The sequence below is a fragment of the Podarcis filfolensis genome, assembly GCF_964270895.1.
Source record: "Podarcis filfolensis genome assembly, chromosome: 8".
NCBI classification, from domain to species: domain Eukaryota; kingdom Metazoa; phylum Chordata; class Lepidosauria; order Squamata; family Lacertidae; genus Podarcis; species Podarcis filfolensis.
The window spans coordinates 25,038,585-25,061,230 of record NC_139611.1 but is presented as its reverse complement, the minus strand read 5'-3'; the positions used below and the strand labels follow the sequence as shown (position 1 = coordinate 25,061,230).

At 46.8% G+C, this 22,646-nt stretch overlaps 1 protein-coding gene across 2 annotated transcripts in view; it reads right to left on the bottom strand.

Moving 5' to 3' along the window:
- Positions 1-22,646, bottom strand: part of LOC310769442 (kazrin-like) — a 219,015-nt gene that overhangs the window by 12,020 nt on the left and 184,349 nt on the right. For both annotated transcript variants that reach the window (XM_083628825.1, XM_083628824.1), the window contains exons 3-7: positions 11,401-11,537; positions 8,716-8,886; positions 6,153-6,342; positions 3,462-3,592; positions 108-158 (exon numbers count right to left, since the gene is read on the bottom strand). In XM_083628825.1, the coding sequence (XP_083484951.1) occupies positions 108-158; positions 3,462-3,592; positions 6,153-6,342; positions 8,716-8,886; positions 11,401-11,537 (680 nt within the window). The remainder of the gene's footprint in view (positions 1-107; positions 159-3,461; positions 3,593-6,152; positions 6,343-8,715; positions 8,887-11,400; positions 11,538-22,646) is intronic.

The window sequence follows — 22,646 nt, the reverse complement described above, 5'->3', positions numbered from 1 at the left end:
GAGTTTAATGTCCTTGGATCTCCTCCCACCCTTATAGTACATCCTGGAAAAGTCCCTTTCAATAGGTTTAACACATGTCTGGCCACGCAGGATGATCTGGTACTTACCTGGACAATTGGGTTGTGCAAGTTTTTCTGTACTGGTCCAGGACTATCTCCCTGCCGGAAGAAAGAGAAATGTCAGTTTAGCACAGAGCAGAACATTATAGCCCGGAGCCTGGGCATGCTCAATGCCCATTGCCGAAGCGTGCCTGGCACCTTTCCCCAATGGACTGGCTGGATGCAGAGGACTGGTGGTGGAGAAGAGGTAGCAGACTGGGAGAAGGTGGTGTTAGAACAGGATTTACTGAGCAGGGAACAGGCTTTAGTGGGCAGGAAGAGGCTGTGGCAGAGAACAGTTTAGAATCAGAATCAGAGGCTGGAGAGGAGAGGAGACAAGAGACAGAGATGAAAAAGGCTGCTGAAGAAGCCAGGGGGTCTCCCCCTCCTGCTGCGACCAGCTCCCCTCCCTGCTGGTTGCCCAGAACCCACAGAGGTATGAAGAGGGTGGAGCAGAGACAGACAAGGTGACTTGGGCAGGAAACTTAGGGAGTTGTGGGAGGGTGGGGTCCTTCAGTCCTCGCAACCAGCTCATTGAGGCAAGACCTACTGGGAAGAGTTGCTGTGCTCACTAGGCCTGAGCTGTTTTTGTTTCTTTGAATAAGGAGTTAACTTCATTGACACCTTGTGAGTTATTGTTGACCAGCTCCTACCTTGACATTCGAGATATGTTGTACTTTGCTGTGAAAAGCCCACTGGCTGGCTGAGGAATAAAAATGATGATGGAATGGCAGTGGTTGGCTCTCAAAGGAGTTCCACAATCCTTTCAACACAGGCTTCTTCCCTGGGGTAAGATCGGCTTATTCTGTACCTTCACAGAGAATGGGCAAATGAGGCACTGCCCCACTAACTTCAGTCCATCTCTAGCTAGCCCTCACTTGCCTGTTTTCTTACGCAAGAGCAATCTAGTGGGGCAACGATGCACGTCTGCCTCCTCCCCTTTAGTCTCAATGTTGCTTTGTAGAAGATGGGGACAGAACTAGAAATAGCTGGTTCAGCCTCTTATTGGCTCCACCTGCTGTTGGGTTTTCTGCCCCACCAGTCCCAAGGGGCGCCAGACACCACTACCATCAACTTGGCATCACCAGGTGGTTCCACAAAGATCTAAATTCCTCTGAGAACTCATTTGGGAAGGGTAAGAAAGTCTAGTGGGGCAGATGGTAGTAAGCAGATGGTTCATGTCAAAATATTGTCATTCCGTTGAAACACACACAGCCAGCCAGAGCTAATAGGAAGTTCTAGAATTAGCTGGCTCTGTCTGTCTTTGGCTCTGGCACCTACTGTGAGTCTCCCTGTCCCATTCCCAAAGGGGACCAACCACCTTTGTGTACCTCTCGTCTCTGAAAGCTGGAATGCGGTCAAATGGAAAACAAAAGCACAAATGAGATTCAGTGTCAGGGCACAACTAGACGGCAGGCAGGAGATCCATAGGGGAAGACCCATCAATGGGTTCAGAGGAGGGCAAGAAAGGTAGTCATATAAACTATATTCCAGATCCTTAATAGCAATATTTCATTGGGTGGTGGGTTCATCATTTCCCCCTCGATAACCACTTAGCAATCTGATCAACAGGTCAATACATGTTGTAATTCGACGGACTTCTTATTCAAATCAAAAATTAAAAAAAGGAGTGGAAACGTTTTGATGAATATATGGCAAAATATTGCTCAAAAAAGATATGCTAATATGCCTAGATTAAAATGTGAAGTGCTGGATGGAAGAAAAATTAGTAAGGAAAGATAGTAAGAATATATAGATGATTTGAGAAGGTTGTAGAATGCAAAGATTACTGTAAATTGTATAATGTGGAGGAAATTGAGTGGGGGTGGAGGGAAGTGGGAGGAAGGAGAAAAGAATAATATGATGGATTGAGGAATAGAAATGTAAATGTATGGGGGGATGGGGAGGAAATGGTGTTGGCTTTGGTACATCTGTATTGTAAAGTAATATGTGAAAACCAATAAAAAAAAAGAAAGGGAAAAAAATGTTGTAATGACCTCCCTACCATCTGGAGATGTTACGGGCTGTGTCCAATTAAGTCCTACTCAGAGTAGACCCACTGAAATGAATTGGCCTAAGTTAGTTACACCCATCATTTTCAATGAGTCTGCTCTGAGTAGGACTAACCCTGGAGTCAATACAGCCTTCACTTTTGACTGTGATGTGCAACATTCAACAATGAGGTTACCTTGTACGTTTTCATCTGCAGGGAAAATGACAGCTTCTGCGAGTGGATGGAGAGACATCTTGGGCAATAGGATAGGGCAAAGGGTGAGGACCCTAAGCGAACATTGGGTGGGATCATTACCAAAAGGGTGCCACCCTTTTATCTCTTTTGGAAGGAGCCATTTAAAATAAATAAATAAAAGCACACTGTATTTCGATGAACTTAGACTCCTGAGGAAGTTTACAACAAAAAGTTTTACAACCAACATTGGCACAACAATTCCTTCAAAAAACCAAAACGGGGTGGTTGTGTGCCTACAGGGGTGTAAGTGAAAAGGCCTCGCCACAAACATAAGGCGGTGGTTTTCTATACGCTCAGAGAATTCCTTAGGTACGTTTTATGTTCAAAAAAGAAAATGAAACGTAAAGGAACCTTGAAACGGCCTGACCTGAACCTGTAAACTTCTGGGACATACGAAATGTTGAGGTGGGAAGGGAGGAAAGAGGATTTAATTGGTCTGCTAAACCCTCAAACAGGGAGGGCTATAGTCTAGAGGGTTGCATGCCGGGGACATGAACTCATTCCTGAAATGCAAAGGGTTGTTTCAGGAGGAAGGAAAGACGAAAGGGGATGCATTTCCCGCCCTCCAAAATCTGCTCCCTCCCCAACAGCCAGCCCCCAAACTTGAGCACAGCAAAGGAAAATGTTAGATATGCTCTCCCTCAACCCTGACCCATATAAATCGTAACTCCTTGTTCCAAGGAGACTGGAGCCCTGAACAGGAACATTTGTCTTATGGGAAAGGGATATACTTCAATATTCCATTGCAGATTGCATTTGCCCTTATTTATTTATTTATTGTATGCACCAAAATACGAAGGGAGCACCTGAGTGAGACCAAAGACCTATCTAGTCCATTTTGCTCTCACAGTGACCAATCAGAGGCACCAAAGGGAAGCCTGCACAAAGGATCTGAGTGCAATGGCAGCTTTCCCCCACATGGGATCCCCAAGAACTGGAATTCAGGGCCATACAGTCTCTGACTGGTGGAAGGAGAACATAGCCATCATTAAAAAGCAGCAGCAGCAGCAGCAAAGCATCCGACCACAGGAGTCGGCTCGGGCACAAGCGAACAAGGCAAGCAAGTGTGTTAGAACCGTGTTAGGAACATCCAATGACCTGCAGAGGCGCCTTACATTGCAGAGGGAGTGTGTTCGGTGCCGCGGGGAGTTGATGTCGCTCGGCGTGGACGACCGGTCGCCTTCTGCTGCCGACGCATCAGAGATGATGGAAGGCTGTCGGGAATGACACGGGCTCACGCGGACCGCTGAAAGGCAAGCATCGGAGAGGGGCAGGTGAGTCTCCGCCGTATTTGCTGCGGGCGGAAGCTTCCTTGGGGCTCAAGGAAGCTCAAGGCACTGAATTGGCTCTATGGGATCACCTGCCTTCCAGGACTGGGGTTTTCTGCACAGGTGAAATGCTCAAGCAGGCTTGGCATTTCAGGACCTTGGATAGCTCCAACTTGGTTGCAGGGATGTGGGACCTGTGGCTTTCTGAATGTTGGGAGTTTGACTTCTGTCAGCCACAACCAGCCTGGCTAATGGTCAGGGAGGATGGGGTCTGCATTCCAGCAACTTCTGGAAGGGCATACAGATGTGGGGCATCCGGCCTACAGTTTGACAAGTGACCCCAGTGGCACAGGCAGCAGGGAATTCAACCTAATAAACTGAACGATGGTGAGAATGCTAGAGGGACCCTTACTGGAAACCACAAGGCCCATTTCCAGACACCCCCCAATCTTAGCCAAATGATTCCGTGCCCAGTAATGACGGGGTCTGCCAATAAAGGGCCTTGAGGTCTCTCTGACCTTCCAGTATTTGAAATGCTTGTCTTGATTTGACTCTAGGGGGTGGTCTATACTACAGTTCTCTAGGGTTCTCTCCCATCCCTACCTCAAGATGCCATGGAACCTTCTGCATGCAAAGCAAAATACCCTACTCCTGAGCTGTGCTTTATATAGTGGGTGGACTTTTGCATGGTGCTCTTTAAATGGGGAGCCTATACAGTGGTGCAGTTAAGTAATATTTGACTCTGTACTTAATGTTCACACGCCCTTCCCCTCCCTTGCTCAGATGATAGTATGTCTTATTTCATTGCTTTCCAAATATGATGTCAGGATGCTGTCAGCGGCTCCCCGCTGGTTGCCCAGGAAGGTATAAAGACAAGGAAAAGGTTCTTACAGTCCTTTTTTATTTCAGTCTTTACAGAGAGAGGCTATAGAACATGGGTAGGCAAACTAAGGCCGGGGCCCCGGATCTGGCCGAGTCGCCTTCTAAATCCTGCCCACAGATGGTCCAGGAATTAGCATGTTTTTACATGAGTAGAATGTGTGCTTTTATTTAAAATGTATCTCTGGCTTATACTTGGGCATAGGAATTCGTTCATTTTCTTTTTTTAAAAATATAGTCTAGCCCCCACAAGGTCTGAGGGACAGTGGACCAGCCCCCTGCTGAAAAAGTTTGCTGACCTCTGCTATAGAACCCAGCTTCTTGGATAATGGTATTGTCCTGAGTGAATCTCCACCCCTCCGTCTCTCCCACTTCCTCATTCATCATCATCACCTCCTTGACGGGTGCTGCTAAGTGCCCTCTATCTTCAAGCTCTTTGCTCTCCTACTTTTAGAAGATGGTGGGTCTGGAATGCTTTCTAATGACAGCGTGCCAGTCAGCTGTCACTCCACTTCTGCCTCTCCCTCCTCCTCTCCCATTATTTCCCAACTTTCCCCCTTATCTGCCTCTGAGCTGTAACCTCCCTCAAACCCCTGTTGTAAATCTATAATACTGTCTCCCTCTTCCTCCTCTCTGGAAGGGTCAAGATGGGGAGGCAGTCTCCACCATTCCACCTCCTCCTCTGCCTAATCCCTGACATGTGACTAGCCAACCTTGCTGGGGGCCCTCCTGCACATTCTGCTGAGTGGGGCCCTGGTCACCTCTGCCAAAGTCCTTCCTGGATGGCACCACCAGTCCTATGGGCGTGCCATGTAAAATTCAACCAGATGGGCGTAGGAGGTCACGCCCCTGCTGGACCCAGCTTCAGATCCCTGCTCTGCTGCAAATCTCATTGGGTGAAGTGGGGTTTAGCCTCTCTCCTCCTCCCTGCCACACCTATAAGTACCTCACAGGGCTGGAGAAATGAGAAAGTATGGAAGAGAGCACAGCAGAGGTTATATTTTCTGAGAATCCTCCGGAAAAATAATCTCTCAAAGGACCTGTTGATGGCATTTTACCATTGTACCGTTGAGAGTGTATTAACTTACGGTCTGTGTGTGTGGTTTGGGAGCTGCATGGTCAGGGAAAAAAACAATGCTGTCTATGGTTTTAAAGACTGCGGAGAGAATAATTGGGTGCACTCTTCCCACCTTGGATCAAATCTATGCTTCCAGGTGCCATAAGAAAGCTGCAGAGATAGCGCAGGATAGTGCGCACCCCGGAAATGATCTCTTTCAGCTTCTGCCTTCTGGAAGAAGGTACAGGATTATAAAGACTAGGACTAGCCGCCTGAGAAACAGTTTCTATCCAAATGCGATTTTGGTTTTAAACGCAGTGTAAGGTAGTCTCTATGCGAGTATATTGTATTCAGTTATGGGGTATCAGAGTTTTTAGGGGCTAACCAGGCTGGGATAGTTGGGATAGCAGGCTTGTTGGTTTTTGAATGTCTGATGTAGTTTCTTCAATTTTGTTGTTCTGTATGGGACAATGACAATAAAGATTATCATTTCGTATTGTATCATATTGCATCATATCGCCTGTGCCACCTTTGAGAAGAGAACCGGGGAGGGGTGGTGTTGGTGGAGTGGGTCACGGGTAGAGACAGGGGAGCAAACTCACCTTGACGGTCTACCGTTTGCTGGGGGTGGGCATGGTACAGCGTCTGCTGGCTCTGTCGGATGGCAGCCGTCAGCGGGAGGTCGGCCTGCATCACCCATTCCTGATTTCCATTGAGCACCGTCTCCCCGGGCATGGCTAAAGAATGCCGCTTGGGTACATCCTTGGTCAGCGTTGCTAAGGACTGTTTTGCCTGAGAGAAGCAGCAGGAGACACACAGGGTTGCCATCAGTGCTTAGCCCCAATTCAGGGGTAAACCCTTTGCAGTCCACGGGAAGTGAGCCAGCAGTAAATCACAGGGAGTAAGTTGAGTTAACTCTTTGTTAGCAAAAACAGGATCAGCACAGGAGTGTCAGGCCTAATGAGCACAGCAACACATATTTGGCATATTTTGTCCCCGCAAAGCAGTTGCTGAGACTGAAGGTCCCCACCTTCCCACAGCTGCCTAAGTCTTCTCCTCTTCAGGGGTTTTCCTAAGCAATCTGAGATGGTGCCTGCATGAAGCTAACTTCTCCACTGCCCTCTTCATCTCTCTCCTGGTTCTGGGAGACCAGCAGGAGGGGGAGACACCAGTGACTCTTCACTAGCCTGATACATCTCTGCTTCCTGCCTCCCTCACCTGCTTCAGCTTCAGCTTCCGTTCCTGGACTTCTCTCTGCTACAAACTCTCCCTGCTCACCAAGCCCTGTTACCTCTTCAGCTTCTGACATCTCCTCTTCCTAGTCTTCTCTCTCTGCCCACCACCAATCCCCTGGCTCTGAGCTTTTTCCTTTGGGGGTTCCCCAGCTAGTTCCTCCCACCATTCCTCTGTGTCCAACCAGTCCCTGATGCTAACCTAGGTGTTTCATTCATTTCAGTGGGGCTTCTCAGAGCATAGCTGAGGGTGCATTCAGGTGTGGGCAATACTGCGTTAGTTTTCCCGACTGTGATTCTAGTGCTTCTGTTCTGTTTTCTAATATTCCTTTTGCACTGTGGTACCAGTTGTGATATGAAACTGTGGCTGTTGGACCGATATGCCGGCACGTTGTGCTACATTTCATTCACACCAGTGGGTGTGGTGTGACACAACAACAAACGTCATTGGACATTGTTGCTTCTCCCTCACTCTTTCTGTCTGCCTTGCTCCAATTCCTCCATGAAAATGGCAGGAAAAAACTGTATATGCTTGCATCACTTATTCCTGTGATTTTCTGGGTTAAGGGAACTGTAAATGGATTATTTCTGGAATTAAATAACACAGGAATGAATGCTAAGCATGCGCCATGTTCCATTAGTTTTCCGAAAGTGGCTTTTATGCCATGTAAAAGCTCTGATATAATGCATAAATTAACAGGGCAACATCGGGGAAATGGAATAAACCACTGTGTGAATGCAAAGTGGGCTCATTGACACTTACTGTTCCTCTGCTCTTTCCAGGCATGGTCAACACTTTAAAGCTCTGTGTCCAAGCAACCTTTCCCCCCTTCTTTTCTCCAGAGCTTTTTCTGTGAAATCTCATTCTTTAAAGCTCAATCAGAGCAAACAACAACCCATGGAAAACTTGAATTGACATATGCTCTAAGAGAGCGTCAAAGAGCAGGTTCTCACAGGGAAAGCTCAAGGGCAAACGATGATGATATGCTCAGACATTGAGCTTTTAAGCATAGACCTGGAAAGAGTGGGGTAAAAACTAAGTGTGGATAAGCCCTTAGTTGGAGGCCTCTAACACATAAGCCCTTCCCTCCCAATGGACTTCTCTTGTGTCTGGGGTGCCAGTTATGGTTTGCACCAATTATTACTGGGCGCCCCCCCAACCATCAGTATTTGTAGGCGGTGATGTGTACACAAGCACAGAGTGGAACTTTAAGGCTTGCGCAATTAAAGTGGACCGAAGTGCTCTGTCACCCGTGCACAAGAAAGCCACTTTAAAAAAAGAAATGGTTAGAAAATGCATTGGAAAGTGCAGAGGGAATGTATGTAACAGGAAAACATTCAAACACTATGTAAGCCAGGCTTCCTCAACCTCGGCCCTCCAAATGTTTTGAGACTACAATTCCCATCACCCCTGACCGCTGGTCCTGCTAGCTAGGGATCATGGGAGTTGTAGGCCAAAAACATCTGGAGGGCCGAGGCTGAGGAAGCCTGGCATAAGGGAATCAGGATGAGTACAAGATGAATGCTCAGTGTTGTATAACTGCCCTGTAAACAAATCAGAATGGAAGGTCAATGAAGACTGGGCAGATGGCCCCTACAGAGTACCCAGAGTGCTCCAGACTGAGCACTCATCCTGATTTGCTGGCACAAAGTTTATGCAGAGGGTAGTAATAATTTATAATAATTTATTATTTATACCCCACCCATCTGGCTGGGTTTCCCCAGATGGTAGATGGATCTGTGTCGTCTCCTGACGAAAACTGCCAACGTGGTGGATGCCGAGTGTGACAAATAGCTAGCGTGTGCTTTCTCACATGGAGTATGGGAGCTGGGAAGGGTGACAACGTTGTCTGGCTGGGAACAAGAAATGTGGAGTTTGGGGGGAAAGCCCTCTGGAGAGACCTTGAAGGCCTGCGGGCGCAGGGACACTCACCATGGCTAGCTCAGCTTCCAGTTCCTTCATTCGGTTGTCTTTCAGGTCCAGCTGCGACCGAAGAGCACTGGCGTGGTCCGTGGCGTCTTTGGCTTGCCGGCGTAACTCCCACTTCTCCCGCTCCAGCAGATCTTTCTCTTTCGCAAGAGCTTTGACCGCATCTTCGCTTTCCTGCAGTTGGGGTGAGAGTCAGAATACGGACGCAAAGCAGGGAGGCTGGGTGGCTGTTAAGCTGCTTTCCTACCCTCCTCCCATCTCTGATCTCCTCCCCATCCTTATCAACCTGAGGGGGGGAGTCAGTGGGCACATTCAACATGTTGAGGAAGGCGCAAAATGGCTGTGGGAGGGGGTGTGGCAAGCGGCAGCCACATCAACAAGAGCAAAAAAAGAGGCAGGGACACAAAAAAGTACAGGCATGGCACCCATCAGTTGCCCCATGGATGAGGAAAAAAAGTATAGTGGTACCTTGGGTTAAGAACTCAATTCGTTCTGGAGGTCCATTCTTAACCTGAAACTGTTCTTAACCCGAGGTACCACTTTAGCTAATGGGGCCTCCCACTGCCGCCGCACCACAGGTGCACAATTTCTGTTCTCATCCTGAAGTAAAGTTCTTAACCTGAGGTACTATTTCTGGGTTAGCGAAGTCTGTAACCTGAAGCGTATTTAACCCGAGGTGCCACTGTACATCTATTGTGCTCAATCACAGAGAGAAGCTCTTGTAGTCTCTCCAGACTGGGTGTGAAGGTGAATGTCCAATCCTGGCATCTAATGAAATGTGGGCATGTTTTAAGAGGGAGCATTCAATGTAGAAGAGGCTGAGCCAGGAAGAGCAACCAGTCTCTCATAAATTGTGGATTTTTGAGGGGATATTTATTCCATTCTCCTTTTTCTGGTGCCAGAGGAGGTTCTGGTAGGCAGACTTCTGCCTGGTTGCCACATTGGAGACCCCTGCCATAACATCAGCAACTGTGATTAGTAATTACAGTTAGTAATTAGCATTAGTATAAGTATTAGTACTCACACATTGTAAAATGTTTCTCCCACCCCTCCCTTCTCCCTGTGCCCCTTCCCCTTCTCTACTGAATTTATGATGAGCTTTTAATTTAAAAGTTGCTAATAAAAATAAAAGTACGTAATGAAAATAAAAATGTTTAATATTTTACAGATGATTTATTACTTTGAGTTATTTCTTTAGACTGTATTTGCACTAATTTGCCATTTTGAACTGCTTTCATTGGCTGTTTCCCAAGGTACTAAATGCAGGGACAAGGGAAGGCAAAGAGGGCAGGAAGATAAAGGAGGGACTGGTGGGTGGTTAAGAAAAGGTGAAGAAAGGACTTTTCTTTGTGTGATAGTTTCCCTGTAAAGTGGGCGGGGGGGGGGGGAGTGGTGGTTTAAAACAATGGCAGAAGTCTGAGTAAAGCAGGGGTGGTAGGACACTGAGAAGAAAATTGCAGTTTTAAACAATGGCAGAGGTTTGAATAAAACAGGGATGGATATTCCTAAAGTTTTAAGGAAGAGAAACAGCAAAGATAATTACGACACAAAAATGAGCACTCAATAGCTACCACCAGATCTTTCTCCAACTCCTTTTTCGCTATAGTCAAACCATGTTTTAAATTGCCACTTCCCCCTCACTATCTCACCACCTGTTTTACTCAAACTTCGGATGTTGATTAAATACATTTTCTCCCCTCAAACCTTGTTTTAAATTGCCACTTTCCCCTCAGTGTCTTTCCATCTCTCAAACTTCTGCCATCGATTGAAACCACCACTTTCCTCCCCTCTGAGTGTTTCTCCACCCCTGCGTTGCTCAAACTTCTGCTGTTGTTTAAAACAGCTACTTCTCCCCCTTTCAGTCTCCCTCCTTTCTCGCTGTATTCAAACCTCTTGCTCTTCCATTCCTCAGCTGCCTCATATGAGAGAGCTAAAGGATGTGGAAACCTCAAATATCCCTGCAGCTGGAGTGTGTGAAGATATTCCCACCGTTCCTTTCTTCCCTCCCCAACTCCTTTGTAAAAAGCAAGCCCCAGCACTGGGCAAAGGATGCACCTGTGGCTGGTTGGTGGGCAGAGGTGGGCTCAGCTTGCCAGGGACATTCTTGATGTGTCTCCCCTCCCACATCTAGGCCCAGTATGGGGTGAAGGAGATGCCACTGGCCAGCAGTGGTAGCTGCCACCTGAGCATGCGGTATAATTCCGATACTCCTTCTTTCCCTTTCCAACTCACCCCACCCCCAAAGTAAGCCCCTGTACGGGGCAAAAGAGGTTCAATGCCTGGAACTTCTGCCTAAAACCCTGGAGAGGTGCTGCCAGTTAGGGTAGACAACGCTGAGCTAATGGACCAGTGGTCAGGCTGAGAATATGGCAGCCACCTGTGAAAGACAGGTGAACAAGCCAAAGAGCTAAAAATAAGATAGAACATCCAGTGACTTCAATTGCACTGGCTGCTTATCTGATTCTGGGCTCAATTCAAAGGACTGGTTATTATCACTCCTTATTGCCCTAAAACAGGAGTGGAAAACCTCAGGCCCATCAGCCAAATGTTGGCCTCCAGACCGCTCCATCCGGCTCTTGGGACTTTCCTCAGACCATCAACGGGCCCATTCTACACAAGCATCCTTTTCCACGGCCAACACTCTCAGCCATGTCAAATCTCCACCACCACCCAGGCATCCATCCTTACTTTTCTGTGCTGCTCGTAGTTCCTGATGAAGTCCCGTAGCTGCTCTTCCCGGCTTTCCAGGGTGGCGTAGAGCTGCTGCATCTGACTCACCAGGTCAGTCTTCTCCCCCTTCAAACGCTTCCGATCAGCTTTCATGGCTGGAAGAGACAGGTGGGTGGTTTTGAGAACTACCAGGTGGGAGACATGGGAAGAACTCACAGGATCATAGAATTGGAGAGGTGGAAGGGACACCAAGGGTCATCCAGTCCAACCTCCTGCAATGCAGGAATCACAGCTAAAGAATCTCTGGCAGACGGCCATCCAACCTCTGCTTGAAAACGCCCAAGGAAGGAGAGTCCAACACCTTCCACTGCTGAATGGTTCTTACCACCAGAAAGCTCCTCCTCCTCCTCCTCCTCTTCTTCTATTTATTTCTAGCCTGCTTTCCCCCCCACCCAAATTAGGACATCCTAATGTTTAGTTGCAGTCTCCTCAGGTTGCTTTGTCACTGTTGTTTAAAAACAACTGGAAAGCATGTTTGCAATTTGCAATCACGGGTTTTGAAAGGCACCCCAGAGATAAATACATCACTCACACTTACGTTTTGATTGAAGAAGGAGAGGGGTTGTATCCAAATAAGTTCTACTCAGAGAAAACCCACAAAAATGAATGCACCTAAGTTTGTCCTTTCCATTAACTCCAGTAGGCCTACTCTGATACAACCCAATATCCTTGGAATATAAAGCAGTCACTCGTAATGGCTGCCTCCCCTGCCATCCCACCTACAAATTTGCCACTGTTCAATCTTGCCGAACGGAAATAAATAGCTCGAAACCACAAATGCACATGAGCGATTGAGCGACGCATTGCCTCGGACCCCTGATGTGAGTGTACACATCGATGTGACATCCTGTGTGATGGTTTGCACGTGCAACCGTGTGTTTGTACGAAAACGCAGACCTGAGGCAGTCGTACTCGCTGGGGACTCCAAGTTGACTTTTGCACGGTGTCTTACTGTGAAAGCAACACGTCTTTAAAACACTGAATGAAAAGGAACTTCTGTGCAATAGACCTGTATAATCCCATTAAGATCGCTTTGGAGTGGGGAGTTCTGGGTAGTGTGTTTAAAAAAGAATCAACACACATGAGTGAATGGGTGAAGTTGCAGGAATAAAAGATGCAAAGAGTCAGAGGAAGAGCCAGGAAAAGGCGGTAGCATCTGTTTGGCATGCAAAAGGTCCCCAATAGCATCTCTGGGTAGGGCTGAGAGAGACCCCTGAGCCTCAAACCCTGGAGAGACGCTGCCAGAGTGTGTCTTCCTGTGGATTGAGCATTCAGCCTGATTTGCTTGCACAAAGCTCACACAGCGGTCAGACTATGCCTGGCTCTCATTGACTATTTCTCCAGATTGTCTACGGGACAGCTACACCACAATCAGCATTCATCTTGCACTCATTCTCTTGCAGGGTGTTTGCACAACTTCCTGCTAATCCTTCACTTGCTATACTTTTCAGTGCATTCCCGGATGCATTTCCAAACTTCACAAAGCCCTTTTGTTTTTTGTTTAGAAACAGTAGATTTGTTGTGCTTTGACTCACTTTTAATTGTGCAGACCTAAAGTTCCCGTACGTGCTAGAATCCCTCTTGCAGATCAGCAAGAGTCAGTGTATAGAGTCAGTGGTCTGACTCAGTATAAGGCAACTTCCTATTCAAATCAGCTCTTCAATCAGAAACATGAGGACTAGAATCTTATTTTATTTTTAACAGAAGGGCTATAGCTCAAGAACAGAGCACCTGCGCTGCCTGCGTAAGGTCCAAGGTTCAATGCCTGACATCTCCAGGTAGGGCTGGGACAGACCCCTGCCCCATCATCCCTGACCACTGGTCCTGCTAGCTAGGGATGATGGGAGTTGTAGTCCAAAACCAGCTGGAGACCTAAGTTTGGGAAGCCCTGGTGTAGACAATAGTGAGCTACGAGGACCAGTGGTCTGTTTTGTATCTTATGCAATGGAAAGCTGTTCTGATATGTGTGATGCTGCCACTCTGGAATTAATCCAAGGCAGTCTTCTTATTAAACCAGAATTCAGGAGGAGAGCCATGCAGGGTGAAACAATGAAGAGAGGAATAAAGGAACAGAGGGAGAGAGAAAAATCCTCTTATCTTTTGCCATAAGTCTGGGAACAGTTTAAGAGGCATTGCTGTCTGGGGCTCCCCACCCCAATTTTCCTTTGCAAGGACTCCTTGCCTCCACTTACTGTCTGAGTGTTGCAGATGCCTGAAAACAGCAGTCTGTCCTCCTCTTTCCCCCCCTTCCCATAATTATATGCCTTCTAGAGTTTCCTCCACACAGAACAGCTTAAAAGGACGGTTTCGTGATGAGTCAAGCTTGGCCTTTGAACCCGGCCGCTGTTTCAAAGTGCCTGGGCACTGCGTTGTTTTGTCCGAGGGTCACCTGAGATTATGCAGAGTGCAAGGCAAAGGATGTCAAGGACATCGTTTCCCCACCCCTCCTCTAAAGTAGTGTGAGCCGAGTGTGCGCATGCTAAAGTTGGAAGCGAGGGGATAGGGAGCTATTGTTGAGTTAGGAGAAGGGCAGGAAAGAAGAAAAAAAGGGGACCAATTTCAACTGCGATAATTTCCCCCTTGGCACGCTGGAAGTTGGGCCTGCCCAAGGAAATCGATCGGCTATAGAATGATAGCTTTAGATGGCATATAAATAGATTGGATGAATGCATGGGGGTATCTATTTGCTATTTATTTATTGTCTTTCTTCCAGGGAGCTGGGGGTGGTGGTGAAGGAGGTGGTCGTAACACCACAACCCTTGCTGCCCACAGCACCAGAGTGACCCCCCTCCACTGGAGCCAAGCAGGGCTGCGCTGTGCCACCTGTTCACCTGCCCACCCGGCCCCTATGCAAGCCTCCCCATGGGCATTGTTTTCTCTGATGCATTGGAGAGAAGCACTGGGCTGCCCTGTGCTGTGCTTTGAACCCCCTTAAAAATCCACACCCACGTCTTAGCCCCTCTGGCACCCCCCAACGATACGCTCCGGCAGCCCTGTTTCTTGGAACTTAACGTTGTTTGTTCTTACTGTCCCAGAAAGCTCCAGTCAATTCCTTCTGATGCCAGGCCCCTGTATCAGTGTGCCACTCATGCCCAGGAAATACTAAAACAAAACAAAGCAACCCTCCTATCTTAAGCCAAGTCTCTTCCCCTAAGCAGCGCCCGTTACTGGCAAACCTCGCGTTTGAGGACCATCTCCAAAGCATTCAGCTGCTTTGAATTCAAACCACGGAGCTGCTACCTGACATTATATTATTTATGAGCACTAAGGAGGAGGGAGAACGTCTTCCGAAGCTGCTTTGGAAGACATTTGTCCCAAGCAATTTATGGGTACAGGTTGGGTACAGGAAGCTGACTTAAGCCAAGCCAGGTCGTTGGTCCCATTTAGCTGTTGGTCCACGCTGATTGCTCCAGTTACAATCCCCGGCATCTTCAGGTAGGACTGGGAGGAAGCCCAGTTCTAAATCTTGGAAACTTGCTGCCAGCCAGTATAGACAGTACTGAGCTAGATGGACAAGCTGTCGGATTCAGTATACAGCAGCTCCCTATGTTCCTAGTTGTAGGGAGGTGGGCAGGTGAGCGAAGTGTTCCACAGCTGAGGACCTAAGGTGGATGTAGCATCCTCTTGTCTCAGGTGAATAGCAACAGAGGATGTCAACAGACGATGCAGCTATATGCTGCATACAGTAAGATAGCCAGCAGTAAACCAAGGCATCTGGGGAAAGGGCTGTGTGGCTCGGTGGGACAATACAGCACTTTCAGGTAGGAATGGAAGAGATTCTTATCTAAAAGCCTGGAGAATCATTTTATTAATGGATTTAATTTCATACAATTTATATACTGCTTGATATTTTGTGTGTGTGTGTGGGAACTCATCAAAGCAGTTTTAAAATATGACAAAACAATATCAGTTTTTAAAAGGGTAAAAACATCTATTTATATATATAAAAAAATTAAAACAGACGGTAAGCTAAAAGCAAACCAAAACACATCTCAGCAGTCTACATGTCTGGTTTAGGGTGCCTAAACAAAAATGTTTTTAGAAGGTGCTGAAAAGAGTACAGTCGTACCTTGGTTTTCGAACAGCCTAGTTCTCGAACGTTTTGGGTCCCGAACGATCGAAACCCGGAAGTGACTGTTCCGGTTTTTGAACGTTCTTTTGGAAGCCGAATGTCTGACAGGACTTCTGCGGCTTCCGATTGGCTGCAGGACCTTCCTGCAGCCAATCGGAAGCCACGCTTTGGAAGTTGAATGCTTTAGGAGTCGAACAGACTTCTGGAACGGATTCCATTCGACTTCCTGGGTATGACTGTACAGGGATCTTCTTGGAGCTTCTCTGGTCTTCTGTTTCCCTCACTTCCCTCACTTCCCACCTTTTCCACTTTCCTTCTCCTGTGGCGCTCCTTGTCCAGAACTCCCTGGCTCTGCAACCAGAACACCCAAATCCCATAAACCAAGCGAACAGTTCAGATCTAGTCACTTCGTGTATGTTTATCCCACTGGTTCATTCCCCTCGCATTGCCTCGGCTTTCTGCCCGCATCTCTTTTCTTTGAAAGCAGGAATGTGGACCCGCCAGCGACGTTTGCTTGCAAAAACAGTTGAGAAAATATCATCCGGTATCCATGGCAACCGGCAATCTGGCCTAACTTTCCCAGGCATCCGTTATCTTTCTCCTTACATATTTTGATGGTATGCCAGTGCATGACCACAGGGACACACACACAAACACGCCGAGCTGCCTTCGTCGTTTATACGCAGCCAGAGATGCTTCTGTCCGAAACAATTCCCTGCTGCTGTGATCTGGCTCAAGTCCTCAGCCATGTTTTGTTAACTGGGTGGAATCAGCTTGTCTTCCACACTCAGTGCCATTTAATTAGGTCCCATGTCAATTTCCATAAAGGAAAAAAAAAATCTCCCACACAGAGAGACGCTCCACGTTTCAAGTGGGCTGACGTTTCTTTGCAGAGGTGTGGAATTTATTCTGCAGGGCCTCAGTGAATGAAGGAAACAGACCTGGGCAAAACTGACTTAACCCTGGTTGTGGACCCCCTACTGTCTAGCACCCCGCGAAGACAGCCAAAGTGAGCAAGCTTTCAAGAGTAGCTTTGACTGGAGAGAAGCCAATTAGTGCCGGCTGGCTGTTAGGCTGATGCTCTTTTGTTGACGTGGCCCGGGGGCTCGGTTTGATTGCAGAGCTGGGGAAGGTGTAGGGACGGGATTAAGGAGTGACGGCAGAGGCTCTCTGCAAGGAAAGGCTATGTGCCTGGATCTTTGTAGTTTAGAAAAAGAAGAGTTGACTTAGAGGTTCCGATAGTGATAAGAATGGAGAGAGGGCTCCTCCAGCTGACCTTTTTATTGAGCCTTCCTTCTGATTTGCTTGCACAAAGCTTATGCAGAGGTTGGATTATAATACAGTCTTCATACAGCATGCTTTCTGATCTGTTTGCAGGGAACTTAAACGTCGAGGAGCATCGCTCCTGGTTTGCTTTCAGGACGTTTACACATCTTAACATTAATTATCCGGGCATTCCACACTTTTCACCGTATTTCCCCATCAATTTCCTAAATGCACAAAGTCTGTTTCTCTCGTTTTTTTAGCGGATCTGCTGTGCTAGGGCAAAAGAGTGCTTTAATCTGCTTTCAGTTGTGCAAACCTAAATTTCTCTGTCTGCCTTTGAATCCGTTCCATGCAATACCAGACCCTCCAAGTGTTCCTATTTTCCAGGGACAGTCCTGGATTTACAGAAGTCATCCAGGTTTCTGGATTTGATCCTGGAATGTCCCGCTTTTCCTTAGGACATCCCTGTTTTCATCGGAGTTATGCGACCCCCAAGCCAAGGAGATAAGTAACTATATAACCTTTAGAAGACATCTGAAGGCAGCCCAAAGTAGGGGAGTTTTTTAATGCTTAATGATGATAATGATGATGATGATTAGTTGGAAGCTGCCCTGATTGGCTGGGGCAACCCAGTCAGATGGGTGGGATAGAATAATAATGATAGTATAGAACACCCCTATTTTCATTGAATAAATGCTGGCACGTATGCAATACTGATGCTTGTCTTGTTGAGAAGACATCCTCCAATGTTTGCTGAAGACATCCAACCTCTGAGATCACAGACACAATGCTTGAAGGGGTCTGAAACACCTTAGTTCTGTACCAGGGCATAGGGAGCCTTTTTCATCCCAAGGGACAACCATTTGTCCCAAGGGACAACCTTTCAGATGCAAAATGCCTGGCCAGAGCAATAAGTGTGAAATTTACTTTTCTACAAACACTTACGTATCCCTCTCTGTCCTCCAACTTGGGCAAGCAAGGTGCATTATCAGAGCCCAAGGACACATTCCAGCCAGGCAGAAAATACTTAAGGAGGGTGCAAGTCAGGCAAAAGATGTGGCTCTGGACAGTGTGAGACTTTGGGAAAGTCCTGAGAGACAGCTCAAAAGTCTTCCTGGGTCTGAGGTAATACACCTGCTTTTTTGTTCCAAGGAGAGCTCTATGAAACCACTTCTGCAAGGTTTTGGGATGGTTCCATTTGGACAGGGAAAAAGTGGCTGTGGAAGGCACCCACTGGCTAGAACCTGTGACATCACTAACCCCAAACCCCAGAGCAGTCTTGGAAGTGTTCTGTGGATTAACATATGAATACCTGAATGTATACATCTTGTTTTGAACTAGTAAAACTGAACAGGAAAAGGAGCAGGAGCCATTTCTGAATGGGTATTTGACTTGCCGCTAGGTATGAATGTAAGGCGATAGCAGAACTGGGTGAAAAGCCCAGTAAACAAAACTGAGCTGGATGGAGCAAAGGCTTGACACAATATGAAAGCAGCTTCCTGGGCTCCTATACTTTAAGGCTTTCCTTCCAACAGGAATCAGAACAGATGAGAAACTGAGGAATGCAACAGCAGCACAGAGGAGGAAAGTTTACTGCACAGGGATGCCTGGAAACAGTCCCAGCCTTGGCAGTGCCTGGCAAGCAATTGAAGATTTATAGATGAGTTAAGTTGCCATTTTTGCTCCACATCCCAACACACCTCAGTGCAGCTATGAAGCACTTGTGAGGGCTGGGGAGGGGGGTGGAGAAAGGGGAAGGGGTGGTGTTGGTGTTTATTTCCAAACCACCTGCAACGTCTGAAGTGTTAGCAGGTCCCACGAGGGAGAACATAGCCACGGTTGCCATGGAAACGGCTGCGAAGGAATGCACGTGCCCAACGCAGTCAGATCAATTTCATCTTCGCCTCTCAGAGGGGGAGAGAAGCCACACAAGAATATCATAAAAGGGAAGGAGCATAATGGGATGTAAGCAACCAGGAGTTGCCCCCGTTTGGTCTGCGACGGGGTGAGCTCCCGTTGCTCGGTCCCTGCTCCTGCCAACCTAGCAGTTCGAAAGCACGTCAAAGTGCAAGTAGATAAATACGTACTGCTCCAGTGGGAAGGTAAATGGCGTTTTTGTGCGCTGCTCTGGTTCGCCAGAAGCGGCTTAGTCATGCTGGCCACATGACCCGGAAGCTGTACGCCGGCTCCCTCAGCCAATAAAGCGAGATGAGCGCTGCAACCCCAGAGTCAGCCACGACTGGACCTAATGGTCAGGGGTTTCTTTACCTTTACCTTTACCTGTGGTATTCAGTCCAAATCCAGTTTGATGCGTGGAGGGAGAGAGGGTGATTGAACACTGAGAGGACGGTGAAGCAAATGGCAGCAAGTTTGGATTTCAAAAGAGTTGCAGGAAATTGCAAGTGTTCCCACAGATGAAGGTAGAGATGGGGAATCTGTGGGCCTCCAGATATTGCTGGACTACAACTCCCATCATGCCTGATTATTGGCTACATTGGCTGGGTCTGATGGAAGTTGGAATCCAACAAGAGTCACAAGTTGCCTTCCCTTGCTTTTAACTCCTTACTTAGTTCCAATGAGAAACTGTCCTCCCTCCCTCCCTTCTAACTAGTCTTTAATGCAGTGTTAGTGATCAAATTCCTGTCCTCATAATTCCTACTTCATTCAGAAAATGAGGCAGAAGGGAAGTAGAACCACTCCACTGGCTGAACTGATGGCATGTTCAATTCCTCCAACTCTTCAACTTTGTGATGACCCAGCAGGGCTTTTCCTATGTTCATACAAAGTTGATTGCCACCCCTCATTGTCTGTTTCCAGCATCATAGGTAGAACAGAGGGAGCTGCCTTCTACTGAGTAGACCACTGGTCTATCTAGCCCAGTGTTGTCTACACTGGCTGGCAGTGGTTCTCTAGGGTCTTGGACAGGCTTCCTCAAACTCACCCCTCCAGATGTTTTTGGCCTACAACTCCCATGATCCCTAGCTAGCAGGACCAGTGGTCAGGGATGATGGGAATTGTAGTCTCAAAACATCTGGAGGGCTGAGTTTGAGGAAGCCTGGTCTTGGACATGGTTCTTTCCCCCCAGCAATACCTGGAGATGCCAGGGATTGAACCTGGCACCAGGTGCTCTACCACTGAGCTGTGGTCTCTTCGGTTAAATGTAAAGTAAGGTTCCAGTCCACATGATTCTGAATGAAAAGCTATTAGAATAGGAAAAAAAGGAAGCAGCTTTCTACAGAGTCAGACCATTGAGCTATCTAACTCAGTAAAATGCAAGGGAGGTGGGGTACCTTGTTGGAACGACGTCCTAGCTGTCATACAGCCTGGGAACTCTTGCTGCTAATCTTGGAATCTTGAACCTTGGCTTTTGCTCTTGGACTTGGATTTCCTGTTGCTTACTCCCTTGTAAAATCAGCCAGAATAGAATCTGTGTTTTTTTCCTAGCTGCTGAGCCAGTGCCGTGAGACTGCTATATTAAAAGTTTGCTTCTTTACTTACACGTAAATGCCTCTGTGGTCTGCTTTTGGGTGGGAGCCAAGGCCGTTACAAGGTATAAATGTGTGCGAGATTCAGTTACACATGCTTAAAGCAGTGGAATCATAATAAAATCATGAGCTGGCACGAGCTGGTCCGTCTCTCCATCGGAGCTGCATTTGCATCTCAGGCAGAAACATTTAGCCTTTCAAGGCACCACAACATTCCCAGCTGCTTAGCTTGTAGACAGAAGGCAACACAATTGTGGGGGCCCTCGTCACATCGCTTTCGAAGTGTGGCTGTTTGCCACAATGCCGTGTGCGGCAGATTCCCACGAAAGCATTCTCCCACGATACCGGAATGGAAACTGCAACCTGCAATTGGCCGGTGACCACCTGCATCTTGCAGTGATTAACTTGCAGCACCAGCAGCGAAACGCTTATTAAAGATACGCAGCCTCAAGAACGGAAAGTGCCGGGATGTGGTTGTTGTTTTTTTAAAAAAATCTTCTTTATTATTAAATGTCGGCTTCTCCACGGGCCAGAGATTTCTTTGGGGTATAAAAAGGACAACATAATAGCAAGGGACATAATGCCACGATACAAAAGAGTACTATTAGGATGTATTAAAATAGCATCTGAAATGTGAAGGGCCAAACAAACAATGCTCCTTAAACATCCTCCAGCTAATGGTTTGTAAGACAGCTTGATTGTCCCCAGATGGCCAAATGCTAAACTGACTGCAGGAGAGTAAGGGCTGGAATGATCTAGTTTTGAGTTCATTCATCCATGAGGATGGAGGCTTCTCTCCTTCCTGTAACGGCAGAGTCCTCTAATGACAGAAGCCCTGAGGAGGAGACGAGGCCGTTCTCTGATCCGTACCACGTGGTGCCATAGTCAGCTGAGCCCACATCTTCTTCCTTGTGCCCCAAGAAGACATCTCTGCCAACAGATTCCAATGATTGGTAAGCAGACTCATTGGCAGAACTTTTTTTATGTACGCTACAACAGCAGCAAGAATACTTATTGCAAAGTATTGGAAGACACAAGATTTACCCACTTTGGAAGAATGGCAGATGAAGATGATGGACTATATGGGACTGACAGAAATGACTGGCAGAATCCGGGACCAGGGAGAAGAGGCGGTGGAAGAAGATTGGAAGAAATTTAAAGACTATTTACAGAAATATTGCAAAATTAATGAATGTTAGAATGATGTTGGATAGAAATTAAGTGGTTTCCAGCTGTAATGCTTTAAGAATATGGAAGAAGGGTATAATTAGGTAAAAAAAAATAACTAAAATGGTGTTGGATTGGAAATAAGTGGTATTGGCAACAAAGTTAATAAGAATATGCAAAAATGAATTGATAATGTATGAAAATACTGAGTTATAAAATGTTAAGTTATAGAGATAAGATAAATGAAAGAGGGTAAGGATTTGCTGATTTGATTATTTAAATGGGAATACAAGAAGGGGAGGTGTGAGGAAGTCAAAGAAACAAGCAAATGAGTTTTGTGTTATGAAAAATAATTGTTTTTAATTTTTCTTGTTGTTTCTGTATGTTTTACTTATCTTTTTATTTTTTATTTTTTCTCTTATTATTATGTGTTTTTGTATATTTGTTTTTGTAAAATCTTAATAAATATTTCTTTAAAAAAAAGGTAAGCAGACTCTTTGGGGGATTAGAAGAGCCTTGAGGAAGCATCCCCACTGCTTAAAACTGCGGTGCTTGGAAGCCAGCGACTGCAGAAAAAGGCAGCAGACTTTAACAGCGCAAAAGGGCTTGACAATGAGGCTGTTAGGTGGATTTGACCAAATCCAAAAAGTGCTCACCAATGGTTCCTTGCCATCCTGGAAAAAAAGTGGCAAGTGGCATGCCACAGGGTTCTCTTCTGGGCCCAGTGTTGTCCAGGCTCTGTATAAATGACTTGGATGAATGAATTGGGAGGATGCTCATCAAATTTGCAGATGACACCAAGCTGGGAGGGGTAGCTTATACTGCAGAAGACAGAATTGGGATTCAAGATGACCGTTAACAGATTGGAGAACTGGGTCCAAATGAACGAAATGAATTCTAATAGGGACAAATGTAAGGTTCTACCCCCTAGGCAGGAATAATCAGATGCACAGATGTAAGATGGGAGACACCTGGCTTGCCAGTAGTACATGTGAAAAGGATATAGGAGTCCGAGTAGACCACAAGCTTAACATTAGTCAAAGGCTAACACAACTCTAGGCTGGATCAACAGAAGTATAGTGAACAGATCTAAGGAAGTAATAGTTCCACTCTACTCTGCCTTAGTCCGACCCTACCTGGAGTACTGTGCCCAGTTCTGAGCACCACAGTTTAAGAAGGATATTGAGAAACTGGAGCATGTACAGAGGAGGGAG